General features: G+C 42.5%; 1 protein-coding gene across 1 annotated transcript in view; it reads left to right on the forward strand.

Moving 5' to 3' along the window:
• The first annotated feature begins 2,810 nt into the window (after window positions 1-2,810).
• RFX8 (regulatory factor X8) overlaps window positions 2,811-15,528 on the forward strand; it is a 32,022-nt gene continuing 19,304 nt past the window's right edge. Inside the window, 5 exon segments of the mRNA XM_062606949.1 lie at window positions 2,811-2,922; window positions 6,257-6,380; window positions 9,178-9,239; window positions 10,748-10,834; window positions 14,052-14,114. Of these exon segments, the coding sequence (XP_062462933.1) occupies window positions 2,873-2,922; window positions 6,257-6,380; window positions 9,178-9,239; window positions 10,748-10,834; window positions 14,052-14,114 (386 nt within the window). The 5' untranslated portion in view covers window positions 2,811-2,872.

Genomic DNA, 15,528 nt, shown 5'->3' on the forward strand with positions numbered 1-15,528 from the left:
CAGGTATAATCTTTTGTACTTTCTGAATTCTGCCAAAGGATTTATTTTAAGCTCGAGTTTGAAAGATAGCTATGACTCTGAAGATCTCTGTTCACAGTAAACTGATCAGTTCAAGGTAATGCCTGTTCAGTGGCATTATTCAGATCTCAAAGGAAGGAAAAATAAGTAAATCTTTGCACAGATGTCATTTCACCCCTGGTAGGTCAGCTAGTAGACATAAACAATACGCAAGAAAAAAAACCACCCCAACCCCCCCAAAAACCCCAACAAAATGTACTGATTGATTTCTCAAAGCAGGATATTTACCTTTGTCCACCGGGACTCTTACTCCAGCACTGACCAAATTCTTTTGACTTTACATATTGGCAATTTGATAGTACGTTGCTCCAGGGCCTTGGTTTGGTGGGTGGCAAGGAGGGATTTGGGTTTTCTTTTTACTTTTTGGCCTCTTTTACCTATTTCTTTCTACATGAGAATAAATGAAAGAAGTATCATAAGAGGTCTTTTTAACTCCAAGGGAACATTTATTACAGTCACATATTTTCATTGCTGCTGGCAGTGGTGGAAGCAGCAGTGGATTCCCTTGCTTTCGTTACTGTTTTGTGCATACTTTAGCTTAAGTGCTTAAAACTCTTATAAAGCATTTATTTTAAGTATTTTAAGTATTTGAGAGATGTTAGCACTTTACTGTTGCTTTACAAGACCTCAGTCACCAGCAAGAGCTCTTACGTGGTCTATTTACCTCACAAGGTATCCAAATCTTCTCTTGAACATGGTGGAAGAGCATGGGATAGCAGGACACAGTAATCTGAAGAGTCAATTTTGTGCAAAACACACTAATTGCAACACTTTTGAGATGTGTGTTACCTCAACTTTGATTTAAATTTATCCTAGTTATGGGTGAAAGTCATAGGAAAGGAGATTCTTTAGCACACCCTTTAATCAGTGCAACCATACTTCTAATTTTAGGTCAAAATTTTGTTCAGCCAAGCTCATGTTCATTAAATACTCTTTCATTTTATGCCAGGAGGAGATCCATGACAGCAATAAAGAGCTTTACAATTTTCAATTTATGCAAGGGTAAAGAATTTACTACAGCTTGACTGAGTGTACATCCACCCAGTCCTATCTGACTGGATTAATTTGAGGGAGTAGTTGTCAGGTTTTCAATCAGATCCTACTAGCAGCCTGGTATTTAAAATCAAAGCCCCCCTTCCTTCCCATCCCTTAAAAGTGTTAGATGTATTTGAAAGGATAAAGAGACATTTTCTGAAAAACCCTAATCAAACAATAGTGGTGTCAAGAGTTGAACAGCACACAGGTTCATCTGTCTTGTTATTCTGATCTGGAAACTGGGTAAGAGAAATTCTGTGACCTACTTCAACCCATGGACAATAATTGGACAGTTTCTTTGTGCAGCATTTGCTTCTTCTCATAAAAAGTTTTCTGAGTCTTAGGAGTTGTCCAGGGACGTTTTGATCTGCACAACCCCCCTTGCTTCAGTCCATCAGCAGAGAAGTAGTCCATTTATCATGTTTAAGTTTTAGGTAAGTTGTAGATGTAAACTTCTCTGGGCAATCTGTGCCAGCCCCTCACCACCCTCACAGTGAAGAACTTCTTCCTTGTAGCTGACCTAAATCTCCCCTCTGTCAGTTTAAAGCCATTCACCCTTGTCCTGTCGCTACATGCCTTTGTAAAAAGCCCCTCTCCAGATGCAGTGCTGAGACGCTAGGAAAATCGACAGGCTGCAACAACCATGGCAAAACCACCCAAGTCTCATGGTTGCTGCAGTATCACTGCTGCTGGTTCTTACGACAGCTAGTATAAAGTAACCTGAGAAAGCTTTCACTCTCTAATATTTGCAGGAGTAGTGGCAGCGCAAGCTGAGTGTCTCACAGAGAAGGTCAGTAGGCTGTGGACATAGAAAATCCGGTCCAAAAACTGAGGGAAGCTTCCACAGTAGGTTAAGCACAGTTACTGATGACAGACTGTACTCGTTACAGTGTGCGTACTAACCTGTGTTTTGGTCAGTCAACATTTTCAAGGCTTTGGTTCAGGGGCCTGTGAGTGAACAGCACCTTCCCATGGGCTTCTCAACTCAGCACGAGGCTTTACAGATTAAAAGCAACATGTATTATGCATGACATCTGTGCTCACTGCTCCTCAGAAGCAAGCTACATTGAGGGACTACAAAACCAGCATCCTCCCACCACCAATATCCCTTAGTTCTTTTCAAGCCCCCTTTAATGTTGTGGTCTGTTGACACCTTGGTCACACTGTCCTAAGAGGGCAAGGAAGCCAGCCTGTGTCATACCTGGGCCTCCAGCAGCTAATTACCATGAGGAAGCCAAGGGAGTTTCTGCGAAGCTGAGCTCTGATGTAACCCAATGCCATCCACTAGGAAGCTTTTAGACGCTCCAGCCATACATAATTTATTTCCACCAGTCACATGGCCGTAAAGCTCATTTTGCACAATGGGTACTTGCAATGGAAAAGTGCTTACAGGGTTTCAGCGGAGCAGACATCCCTTTCATCTGCCTATATCAAAGAGAAATTAAACAATTATGGGAGTTCACAGCATTCTGGTAGAAAACTCTGAAAACAATGTTTTGAAGGCGTGCAAGGCCTATTAAGACAGCACTCACACACATTTAGGCCTCTTCCCAGCGTCTCTGCACCTCCTGGTTTACGTATAATTCATTTCTCTCCTGCAGTTCCTATACAACTCACCTCTGGATGCAGAGCACGCTGGGCCTGGGCCCCGGGCAGGCAGGGCAGTGGGTGGGGGCTGGGTGGGGAATGGGCCACCCACCGCCCCAACGGCTGGCCGGTACCCAACGGCCCTGCCCTCCCTGGCCCGGCCACCACCAGGATGTCCCAGGGCAGCCCCACTTCCCTCCTGCATCTCTCCATCATCCACTGGTGCGTGCGGCTGCCTTCCCCCTTTGGGGACGGGGCTGGCAGGACTGCTGGGGAACCACGGATGGGACAGGAAGGGGAGCACTGGGAGCTGGGGGAGTGGCTCATGTGTGTCCCCACCGTGCCTGGGGGCTTGCAGGACCTGCCCAGTGGGCCTGCTACAGGAAGGGAGGGAGGCCCACTTCTAACCCCTATCACTGTTTCATAGGGCAAGTCTGGTTTGCTGCAAAGGCTCCATCATCACAGTGGCGCATGAACAGTGCCACAAAAGCAGGGAAATGTCCCTGAAATTCCATCTCCTAATACAAGTCCCATTGATGTGGAGGGAAGTTTACATGGCGGAAATGAGATTTTTGTCTCAGCCTACCCACGGATGGGCATCTGGCCCCTGAGCTGCCATCCACTTGATGTGATGCTGCAGTGCAGCTGGCAATGGCTGCCCCTGCTGGACCGCTGGTGGGACCACCCCTGGCTGGACCACTGCTGGTCAGTGTGCTTTGACAGTGCACAGCAGGTCGCTGTGATGCTGCACAGCCAGAGGTATGCCAGCTTGCAGTGATGCTGTGTTTGATGTCCTCCAAGGTTATGTTTCCTTGAGGTGAAGGTAATGGTTGAACTCCTCAGTGAGTTACTTGCTGGGGTGGGGTAAGGTTATCACCATCATTTTCTTGAGCTTTGAGATGTGTGTCATCTGACACGTGACAGCCGAAGGGAAGCCAGGGTTACTTTCCTTCTTTCCCCAAGCACGGGTGAGTCCAGCTAGTAAACAGTGTTGAAGCTTTGTGTGAAACAGTAACTAAACATACACGCGAACTTTTAACTTGACAGCAAGAGATCTATCTTTTTATTCCCCCCTCTCAGTAATATCTGGGTAAGTGGGAGTTAGTCTGTGCTTTTGCTGTGATATAGATATCACTACTCCCATTTTGAAAGGACTAAAGGAAGAGACTCAGCCAAGGCCATCCAGTAAGTTTGAGACACTGCATAAAACTGAATCATATCAATCCTTGAAGGCCGAATTGATTTTTTTTCTTCTTTTTTAATCACAACAACTTTCTGAATCACCTTTTCATGTTTTGAAAATTTCTAAATACTCAGTTTCATTTTAGGGTTGGTGCATTAACAGTATCAGCCCAGATTTTGGTCCAAGAATGGTTTTAACAGCAGATTTGCAAGTCTGGCTGCCAAAGGTTCAAACCCCCAAAACCTGGAGTCCATGTGAGGTCCTAGAACTGACCGGATAACAAACCTCACAGAGAGTGTGGATAGAAGGTAGTAGATAAGTGGAGGAGGTCTCGAGGTAGTAAATAAATGGAGGAGGTCTTTCCCCATGTGCTTTTCTTAACCTCCGTCTTCCTTCCTTACCACTCTCTCCTTTTGATTTTGTTGTCTTTACTAACAGTTTTGTTTCGATGCATGCCATAAACAACTCGGGGCTAATAGTCAAGAAGATGAGCACTGTGCTTTTTTTCTGTGTGGATTTTTATCCTGATGGACAGTATTTTTGTATCATTTGTCAGCACTAAGAATGTATTATTTGAAAAAGGATGGCAGTTTAATAGGCAATATATAAATAAAATGAAATTCCCAAATATTTTGTCACTAAATAGTTAAGTGCTGGGGCTAAATTATTGGCAGAAAGCAGCTACTGAAGCATGAATTAATTTCTTCTGCACTTCCAATGACTCTTGTGGTATTATATTAAGGATGAATTTGGACTTTGATTTAATCTCCTCTGGGACTGCTCAATTACAGAGGGTTTTGAGATGGTTGCTGTAAAAGAAACAAGTATTTCTGCCTGCTGAGAGGCAGAGCTTAGTCAGGACTCTTATCTAGAATAAATTTCATTTACACTCTAGCCCCATGACGGGAAATACCCCATTAGGGCAGCAGATCCCCTCTCTTTAGTGCAGGTTCTTGATCATGCCTACCTGTGAATCCTTTGCTGATAGCTGGTGGTGGTGAGGAGCTGACAGGAGCCCAGACCAGCTCAGATCAGCCCCAGCACTTGGCATCACCAGCCAAGATGGGCTACGAGGAGGTAAAAGCGAAACATTTGGGGCCTTTTTCTGGGGAGAGGCAGCCAGCCTTCCTCCCTGGAGAAAGGGAAGGAGGAGTGAATAAAACGTGATCTAGACATCAGCAGGCTGCACAGTGACCGCCTTCTTTTTCAGTCTGTTCTAGCAAGCCAGTTTGCTGGAGACCTTATCCAATACAGCTAATATAGAGAGATAAACACTGGGTCACCTGAAATCAGGCTACTAATAAAAGAGAGGATTCTGATTTAAAATCCAGCTGGCTTATCTCACCTGGTGATTATGAAAAGTCTGCTTTCCCAACCGACTTGATTATCAGTAAAGACACAGTGAGTAACTGGCACTGTGCTGCACTAGCATTCAGCTGATAATTTAATTAAATAGGCATAAATCATTTGGTATAACGGAAGCAGAGTCAGAATAAGAAAACATTGTCAGACAATCAGCGTGTCAAGCTTTGGAAATTAATCTCTCTGTGTCTTTGCTCCAGCTTTGCTCAGGTATTTGTACTGCAGAAGGCTATTATCTTCTGACATCGAAACCATTGGAATTATCTCATAATTAAAGGTCTTTTTTTCCTGGTGAAGGTATTAATTCAGGCTAATAAGTAACTAAGTTTACATCTTCCTCACCTTATTCTCATAAGTAGTTGCATTTACTTGACTATGGCCATTCTAGTAAGTAGCATGAGTAAAGGGTTTGGCCACAGGATGAGTATTTAAGTACTTAAACCAGTTTCAATCCTGGCAGTTCTGTTACATAGTAACTAAAATTAAATTTCTGTTCTCTTATTAAACTTGTGCTAAAAGCAGTCAGGCTGTATGAGAACAGAATTTGGTCCTTCATAGTTTTTGCACTCTCAGTCCCAAAACACCATATTGCACATTTTAGACAGAAAAATGCTCATATTATTAGCTTTGGTATAGCAGAGACCTTTCTGATTAGAAGATCAGAGTTACATCCTTTGATATAACAACAGTTATCATATGACAGATGCCAATACTTTCTGTTTTGGTGCTAATGTTATAATGATATTCGCTAAGTTGGGATTTTTTATTAAATATTATGAGATATAGTTACTTCCTTAGCAGAGCATCACATGATCTCTCTTACACTTTGGAAACAAGGAAAGTAAAAATTTATAAGTAAAAAAAATGCCCCTTATAATTATATATGAATGCATATTAATATGTGATTAATTTAATACATACTTTAATATGTGATTTTAATATGAGCTACTAAAATCACAAGCTAACAATTCTTTCTTCTGACATAAACCAAGTGCTGTTTTTATTTTAAAGGATAGCTGATAACTTCTATTTGTGTGAAGGAAGCACCATACCCCGTTGGCTACTATATGAATTGTATGTGGAAAGCTGCAGTCCATATTTCAAGGGTCAAGTAAATTCAGCCACCTTTGGAAAGGTACTGAGTAGATAGGATATATAAGATAAGAAGCAGAGATACCTAAACATGACATCTGATGATTAAATATACACACTAGATACCAAAAATGTTAAGTAACAGAGAAGAATTAAGTATTACATTTGTGTCTTTTCTGATGTATTTCTGGTAAGCCTTCATGTAGATGCAGTTATACTAAAGAGCATTACCTGTGATGGAGCTTATTTTCTTCAAGGGACTGGTGTATGTTACACTAGCTTTCTTTTGCCAATATATTTTAGCAAGTTTTACCAGGGTAAACGGTGCAAAGATAATAAATTCGTCCTTAGGAACTGAATCTCCTGTCCTTAAAAGACCCCTTTAGTTGTTACATAATTTTATACTTTCCATTTTAAGTATACTTGGAGAGATTTTGCTCAAACGCACCCTAAAAAAGTTGTTATAGAATCATCCAAGCAAAGCAAATGCAGATGTAAACCCCAATCTCCTTTAAACAGTTCCACTCTTCTAATACATGGAGGTTGATACAACCTACAGGGAATTACTGCTTAGAAATCCCAATTGCAATGAACACTCATAGCTATTCAACTTTATTTAACAAATTAAGGAAGACAGAATGCCTTGTGATTATTTGTTGCTCAAGTCTTTTTGTTCAGAATTTCCTATTTTTACCACTATTAGTGCTCAATAGCATATAAATAATAGTGCTAAGGATTGTTTTAATACAAACCCAAAATAATTTAAGTAAAACTTGAACCTGAAATTGATTTCATTTTTGTGGATAACCTAATTTTAGGAATCATTTCTCTCAGTTCAGTTGAATCTAATTTTTTAACTTAAGGTAAGTTAAATCACTCTTACTTAAAATTAAGATTTGAGTGAATGATCTAGTGTGATTGATCACCATAGCTTAATGGATCATCACCCACAAGCCAAGCCCATGAGTAGAATTTGCCTGGCTCACTGTAGATACCTGCCATGAAGCTAGTTACCTTAAAATCTCTTGGTAGCCAGTGGAGAGAAATAAGTAGTTACGTAAGATCCCTCTCACCCTAAATCAGGCAGCTCAGACAGCTCAGATGATGTACAGATGGACCCAATGATCTTAAAGGTCTTTTGCAATGTAAATGATTCTATGAGTCTAAATGTGCCTCAAACTGCCTGTTTTTCTCCATTGACTATGAAGACTAGCTTAGACACCTCTACCTCGTAGCCACGTAGGTAAGATTAATCCCATCCTGTCTGTACACTTTCAGGTGCTCCAGCATGATTGAGTTACCACCTATAAACTAAGCCTTTTTGCAGTTTAAGTTAATGCATTTTACTTTAAAGTTGTGACAGGCATGGATGAAGCATGAGTCTGGTCACGCAGGAGAGTTTAGTTGATGAGCCATAGCTGCTATAGGTTGGTGCTTGCAACTGTTTGCTCACAGGTTTAACTGACCCAGTGCATTGCGGTAAAAGTTAACACATTCCAAGTGAGCAAGCTGGGGTGCAGCTCCCCAGTGGCTTGGAATGGTTTATCCATCCACAGCAGCGGGTGGGACTGTGCAGCAAGAGGCTGAGGAGGGCGGGAACTGCAGCAGCCCTGGTTTAAACTAAATACACACATGTAATCAGTTACCACAGCCTAGCTAATGGTCTGAGCTATTAATAATTCATCAAGCTGTAGTAACATGCCTGCATTACATGTGTGTGGACTGTCAGGACTTTTGCAGTCAAGTCCCACGTGAATCAAAGCATGGGGATTTAAGATACAAGTAATCCCATCCTAACTATCCCTCTGTCCAAATGCACCACTGTCTCTGTAGAAGAGGCAGTGGGAAGAAGTGTGTGTCTCATGCCACAGGAGCCCCGGTTTCATAGGCTGCCCTTTTAGGAAAACAGGATTATGCTAAAATAGCAGCTTGAGAAAGGGAGCAGCTGGGGCAGAGTGCATGCAGAAATGTGCAGAGAACAGGACCACCCCAACACTGTTAAAACCGGAGGTCCATGTTAGTGTGAGTTAGGGAAATGTATCCTTTAGCAGGCCTTTGGACCAGCACAATGCATTTTGCACAGAGTAAGCTTTGTGCTGCTGAGTGGAAGCTATCCTCACTCCTTGCTAGCATGGATTACTCAACCCACTGTCCCTGCTATACTGGGAATGTTAGCTCCAGCTGCACTGTGTTAGTCTTTGTCTTCACAGGACAGTTCATGCAGAATAATCATAGTGAAGTGGATTATTACCCTGACAGTATCTTATTACTTTGTAGGACCTAACCTTGACAGATGCTGCTTGACCTCAGTTCACATTTACCACCACGGTGGTCAAAAGGTTGCTTTGCAGCTTGATGGTTCAGGTCCTTTTAAAATAGATAAGTCAGGCCCTATCCTGCAAATACTCCTTGCAAGAGTGAGTGAGTAAGTGTCTGAGTCTCTTGTCTGAGTAAGTCCTACTCAAATGAGTAAGGGTTGCAAAGTATTGAAGAATCATGGCACCTTCAAGTTCCCTTAACTGATACATCCTATCTCACTGCGGGTGGTCTCCTGGTGTGTGCACTGACTGTGTTTCAGTGCAAGGTAAACCAGACTAGTCTAACAAAATTCCTACCTGAGGGAGGTAATCCCTTAAATTACTTAGCTTTCAACCCACAAAAACCTGATTGAGTTCAGTTCCACAGTTACCATTTGAGAAGTATGCAAGAACAGGTATCGGCCTGCAAATGATGGAAAGCAAAAGAAGTGATCAAGGAGAAAAAAACATGTAGCAGATATGTTTTTGCAGTTTAGAATGAATTTACCAAGTCACCTCTAATTTTCTGTTTGGTTCTTTCAGCTTATTCGGTTAGTTTTCCCGGGGCTGGGGACAAGAAGGTTGGGCACAAGAGGGAGTACCAGGTATTGGTTTTGTATCCTTTGTTTAAGAATGTTATTTATAACTGTTCTAATAAAACCTAAAAATAGCTGAATTTTCAGCTCCAGCACTAATACAGCAGCTGAATTGCTGATTGCAAGTCATGGCAGGATCCAGAGTGATTCCTGATGTCACCATGTACATTAAAATAGTTGATTTGATGAAAGCCACGACTTTGGGGCTGCTGTGGTGGGGTATGGATTCCAAATCAGACTGGTTTTTAAAATACTAGTGCTCCAGTTTGTACTGGCTATTGCAGCATTGCCTGTGTGAGGCATCTGCGAGACATCACAACCTTACTCAGTGCTCTTGAGACACTGGGTCGGGAAAGCCTGGCTCTGGGATGCACGGGGGTGGCAGCCATGATTAATGTCTGTGTTGTGCTTTTCATCCTCGCACATATCTATGGAGTGACCCAGTGTGAACTGGTGGTCAGAGGACATGTTGTAAACAGTTTCAAAACGTTTAAATCAGACCACCTCAGATCCTCCTCCTACATGCCCTTTCTCTTCCCTTCCCTCTTCTTCGAGAGCACAGAGAGTTCTGTAGTCTTTTGTTGGTTCAATGTCCAAATTTGCAATCACACTCTGAACACCCAGAGAGGAAAAAGGGGTATTTCCAGGGCATTGAGACACGGTAGTTTTACAAGCATTTTGAATAGCTGTCAAACACTGGCTTTGAGAATGGCATGCCCTCACTTGATCTGCGACTTTTCTCCACTAGTCTGGACTTGCTATCAGCTTGATCCAGCGAGATCCTTTATTTTGGGAGTGCCTCACCGCAGACACTCCCAGGCTTCTCCGTGTAGCTGGCAGGATTTGGGAGGGTGCGTGATAGCCCCCAGCCTCCACGCTGGCTCTTCCCATCAGCAGAAGGTTACCCTCTGCTGGCTGCTGATACTCCAAAAAGTACTGCGCTGCTCCCCTGCCTTCCCAGAGACTCAGCCTGCGAAGAGCCAGCTGGCAGCAGCACTTCAGTAGCAGGGGTGGTGATAAGGCTGCTTACTGAGTTTGGGATAAAGCTTACAGAAGGTCTGGTGAGTTCCTCGGGTTCTAGTGTGCCATGGCCACTGATGGCCACCGATGGCCACCCAGTCCCTAAGGTACCGTGAATGGCTGTGGAACAACCGGACTAAATCCTCCAACTTCCATGGGGATATGGGGAGCTCTGTCAGCTGAGGCTCTGGTCCCTGACTTCACTACTTCTCCTGTACAAACCTGCTGCACCCTATTCATTGGCCTAAGTTTTTTTGTTTAGAAACAAGTTATCATTCCAGGGCAAATCCTATTAAAAAGAGTTTGTACAGAGTTTGTGCAATTATCTTCTGCTGGGGAAAATAATTTTTCAACACAATTTAAAAAACAAATGTGGGGTTTTTACTTGGTCTTTTCCTATTTAAATAGAAATCTCATTGCTTTCAAAGGAGGAGTATAAATTATTTGCTGACTTGTTGAAAATCATATGGTTGCCAGTTCATTTTTTTTTTTTCCAGGTATCATTATGATGGAATAGCTATCAAGAAGGACTCCTCCTTTTATGCAAGTTATTGCACTCTTCTGTCTGAAAAAAATTATCACAGGTTTGCTTTTTAAAATGTTTGAACATTAAATGGCACATGACAGTCTATATATCGTCTGTTTATAAAGGTCTTTAACTCACCTCTTGTAAGGGAGCAACGGTGAGAAAATCTGTAAGATGAGTATAAATTGATTGCAAAAATCAGAAGTCTAAAAATAACTGATGAACGTAAGATACTTTGGTGGACTAAAGTGTAGACGTGAGCATGGTCCAGTTGTGGGCAGGTAACGAGGAGTTCTCATAGTTAAGCTCATGGTAGAGATAAGGAAACCACAGGCTTGCATTTCTCCACAGAAAAATGGAAAGGAAATGCTTACATTTTGTAAAGTTTTACACTCCTTTTAAGTGCACAGGAGAATTAAAATAGGTGCAGCCTATGCCTTAAACTTTGGAGACCTGGCTCGTATCCTTACTCTCTTGTAGACTTGCACATTACTTTAATATGTATATGGATAAATTCTGTGCTTTGTTTTCCATTCTATAATATGGAGATATAGCACTTTTCTATAGCATGAATTTCAGAGGGATACAAGTCAGTCTACTAAGCACCTGAACATTCTAGTGATGATGAACCCATTTCAGTGTCCGTGATACATTATAGTCAGTTAATTGAATGCATGCTCTACAAGAGGATGGAAAAGTTATACCAATAGGTTTATTGCCTTTCTCCATGGGTTTTACAGCAGAGTAATGTTGCAGAAGCCCATAGAGTGACAATGGTAAAGAACGGGACAGGCAGAGGATCAGGTTCTGCGGATGATCAAGTGGCAGTCAGTTGTTGTGAGACCAAGCAAATTATTCATAGGCAACTCAAGGCTTGTTTCCCATAAGACCTTTACTGAAGTGATATCCCTTGCAGCCCATGTACCCAGTAGAACCAGGACAGGCCTAAGATTTGACATCCGTAATGAAGAAAGTTGCAGGCCCTTGGCTGTGTCTCTGCTGATCTTTCCTCTTCAGAGAAAGAAAGGTGTTTTCCTGCAGCTTCACTTGGAAACAGCAACCTCACTTGTGCATAGCAGGAAAGCTGCTAGTTCTGGTCATAGAAGAGATGAGAACAATTTCAAAATTTATTTTTCCTCCCAGCATAGAAACATGAGGAAAAATTACAAAAATTAGGAGGAACCAAACAAGTGATGTTGGCTAAATCCAGGCCATGTGGAGAAACAAGGACTTTACTCACTGCTGGGAGTCAGAAGTACTACATAATGCCAGCATAACTTGTGTCCTTAGCGTTCCTCATGGAATGGAGCCATGCTCTCTCATGGACAGGGGAACATGCTATGGTCCATGGTTCACTGTAGGGGAGCCACTGCTCAGGCTGCAGACCTCTCTCCTTCTCCACCACCTGCCAGAGGTGACTGCCCAGACCCCTACTCCTAAAAAGCTAGATTTCATTTGGTCAAAACAAGGAAAAGGAGGTGTATTCCAGGGTAAGGGCTAACATTTATACAGCATCTAGTGAGCTTGATGTAGTTTCTTAGGATAACTTTTCTGGTTAAATGTATATATATATAATATTCAGACAAAGATAATTTTTCTAGTTGCAATAGAAAAATCTCTGAACTACAAAATTGTCTTGTCTGATGCTTCCTTCATTTAAGACAGTTATAAAAAGTCACTAAGCTGTTGTGTGAAGCTAGACATCTGAAATTAGAACAGCTTCCACTCTAACTGCAGATGCACTTCACTGTCCCAAGCCAACCAGCAGGTCTGCAGCACTTGGGCACCTGGGCATCCCAATAACTGCTTAGTGTCTGATAAAGCACAGTGGGGAAAAAACAGAGGAGTAAAAAAGCACAAAACAAGCCAGAGAAGCATGAGTAGCACAACCATGAAAGAAACAATAAGGTCACATACAAAATAAGCAGCTTCAACCAAGTAAGTGAGTTTGTTTCCATCTGCATTGAGATTTGCATATTCTTTGCAAATGAATAGGAACACATCACGGAAATACCTCATCTTTACTGTCCTCTCGGTAGGGTTCAGTACCTTCTGAAATCAGAATTAATTTTTCAGGAACCAATGAAGTCAATTGAACCAGCAATGGCAAATTCTGGGGTTTTTGTGGTTTTTTTTTTTGTTTGTTTTTTTTTAATTGGAAAATAGAAATTTAGAAGAAGAGTAATGAAAACTTGAAGACTTTTCTACCTGCAAGAATAAATGATCTCACAGAGATAACTGTGTAATTGCAGCAGGGGTATGTAACCCCCAGCATCTCAATTTTTGAGAGTGCATTGGTGTGGAAATTTCCAAGTTACAGTGAAGAAAATTTTGAATGTATCATTTCAGTGCAGTGCAGATGCTGGTCTCTAATTACTGAGAGGATTATTTCTTGACCATATTGAGATAGCTGGCAATCGACATGGTGCTGGTAGGGAGGAACTAAGCCCATGTAGGATCTGGCAGGTTGGGAGCTGTGCTTGTTGGTGTCATAGAAATGGCAGTAAGATTATAATGGTTTGCCTTTGACTACAAAGAAGGCATTTGCTTTTTGATAGTCAGCAGGGTCTCGTATGTGTTGTGTTGGCTGAGGAAGGATGACAGTGCTCTTATACAGCACTTATGAGTTTGTTCATTTAGAAATCTTGGATTTTTTGAAGATATGTGCACCACAGCTCTGACGATGATGTTATGAAAGTAGTGTAAATAAACACAACTGTGATCAGTGAGGTCTACAGATGTACTACGGAGATTTAAGGGAATATGTTGTTTACTGATTTTCACTACAATAGGGTGCCTTCTATAGAGAGAGGGAATGGGAGCTTTGAGGACAACCTCTGACTAAAACCGTACTTGCTCTGGCTCAGAGTACAGCCACGTTAAAAAAATGTCAGGTTTTGGTTTTTTAAGAGTTACTTAATGATTCTGGTCATAGGCAAGGCTTGGGCTTCTGGCTTCCTAGTGAAGCAAACCCATGATTTTTTAATAAAGAAAATCTGATATGATTCTAGCAAATTAGTTTTTCTAATCTCAGTATAATCTGACAGTCAACACCATGCACATTTACCACCCTCCCTCCTTTCATTTTCCCTTTCATTCACCTCCTCTGTTAGTCTTTTTGTCATCCCCACCATTGTATTTCCCATTTTAGCTCGAGGTCCCACCCCATAGCATCATCCAAACTCTGCAAGTCGTACAGTGAAACTCCTTGTGATTTTGCTGTCACACATTTTCCGTTCTCCCACCCACCTTCTGTGTGTCCTCTCTTTACCCAGGTACCACTCTCCATGCAAAGCAAGCAGCTCTGCCTGGCAGCCAAGCACCTCTGCAGGCACCAGGTGAGTCTGAACCCCCTTTTCGAACAGTGGGTGCACATAGATGTTAGCTTTTTGTTGGTATTTGCACTTAATCATCAGCGAGCTCCCAGCTAGCTGCTGGGGTACAGGAGCACCCATGCAGCTCCCCTTCTCCCAGTTCACCATCCCCATGGCAGGGGTAGAGGCGAGCCTGCCTGCCGTGGGAGCCAGCCCATCAGAGGAGAGTGATGCTGGTACGTGTTGCCATAGTAGCAGCAGCAGAAGATACAGCTGGCCGCCTTCTCAGGGAAAGCAGGAGCTGGAAAATAGTCATTAATTTTTTTTCACAGGCTTTAGGAATCTGCAGGAAGGACCCATTTGAAAGAAGCGCTATGAAACATCTCTGCTTACACATCCTTCCCTTTGTCCAGACACCAGCTCAAAAATGTTTGGGAGAAAGAGTCAATAGCTTTACCAAACGTACCCAGCATCAATGTTATGCCCTGTCTTGGGCAGCCAGTTTGGTTGTTCGCTGCAGCACCGCCTTCAAGGCAGAGAGCAGTGGCAGAGGGAAAGGTAATTTTTTAGGTGCCAAGGGTCAGTCCTGTGGGCAGCAGAGGAGCAAGAGGAGGCGTTTTCAGGTTCCAAGCAGATAAACACTTACATTTTCTCCTCTGTCCCTCAGGACGTGTGGTAGTACCCTGGTTTATAACACATCACAGCAGCAAAACCCAGCAGCCAGGATCTGATTAGATAGCCTGAGTGCTGGCAGCCACCAGTGGAAGCGCATTTTCTACAAAGCTCCTGCCTGTCACCCTTCAAAACAGCCGAGTCCAGAAGGACCTTGGCGTTTGAAATGCCTTCACAGACAGTGAGCAGGTGTCTGCAGCAGATGGGGGCTTGACTGGAGGAATCCAACTCTCACAGCTCATCCCTTTTGCTAGCAACATTGCCTCTCTCTCCTGTAGGATTAGCTTCAGCGAAACAGGCAGGGGGGAAAGTAGGAGATGGCAAAGCAAGAAAGCAGCCTATTGTGCCTGCATCCCTGGCTTTTCAGCCAAAAGCCAATGGTCAAGCCTTTGCAGGTCCAGGTGACTTCTGACCATGCAAAGTAAATGGCAGAAACTCAGAAACAAAATGCCATCTAAACTGATATAGGGGGCAGAAAATGTAATTACTGTGAAATCAAAGCACACAGGTGATTATGTTTTCATTATTTGCATGTTTATGAATATTATTATCATTCCAAATTAACTGCAACTACAAACAAAACCCCACAGTTTTGGTTCAAGAGATTGGAAGACATTGCACTGTTGAATGGCTAATACCTTGCTGTCTTTGTAATGAATGGTTCAGTTTCATATTAAAATGAAGAAGTCGGTTTTCAGACTTATTAGAAAACCATGCAGCTCCTGATTGACAGGAAGGAGAACAGGGTTTGTTTCCCAAACAATGC

This window comes from Pezoporus occidentalis, unplaced genomic scaffold (genome assembly GCF_034315485.1).
Source record: "Pezoporus occidentalis ecotype Australia unplaced genomic scaffold, CSIRO_AGI_Poc_V1 ctg99, whole genome shotgun sequence".
Classification (NCBI taxonomy): domain Eukaryota; kingdom Metazoa; phylum Chordata; class Aves; order Psittaciformes; family Psittacidae; genus Pezoporus; species Pezoporus occidentalis.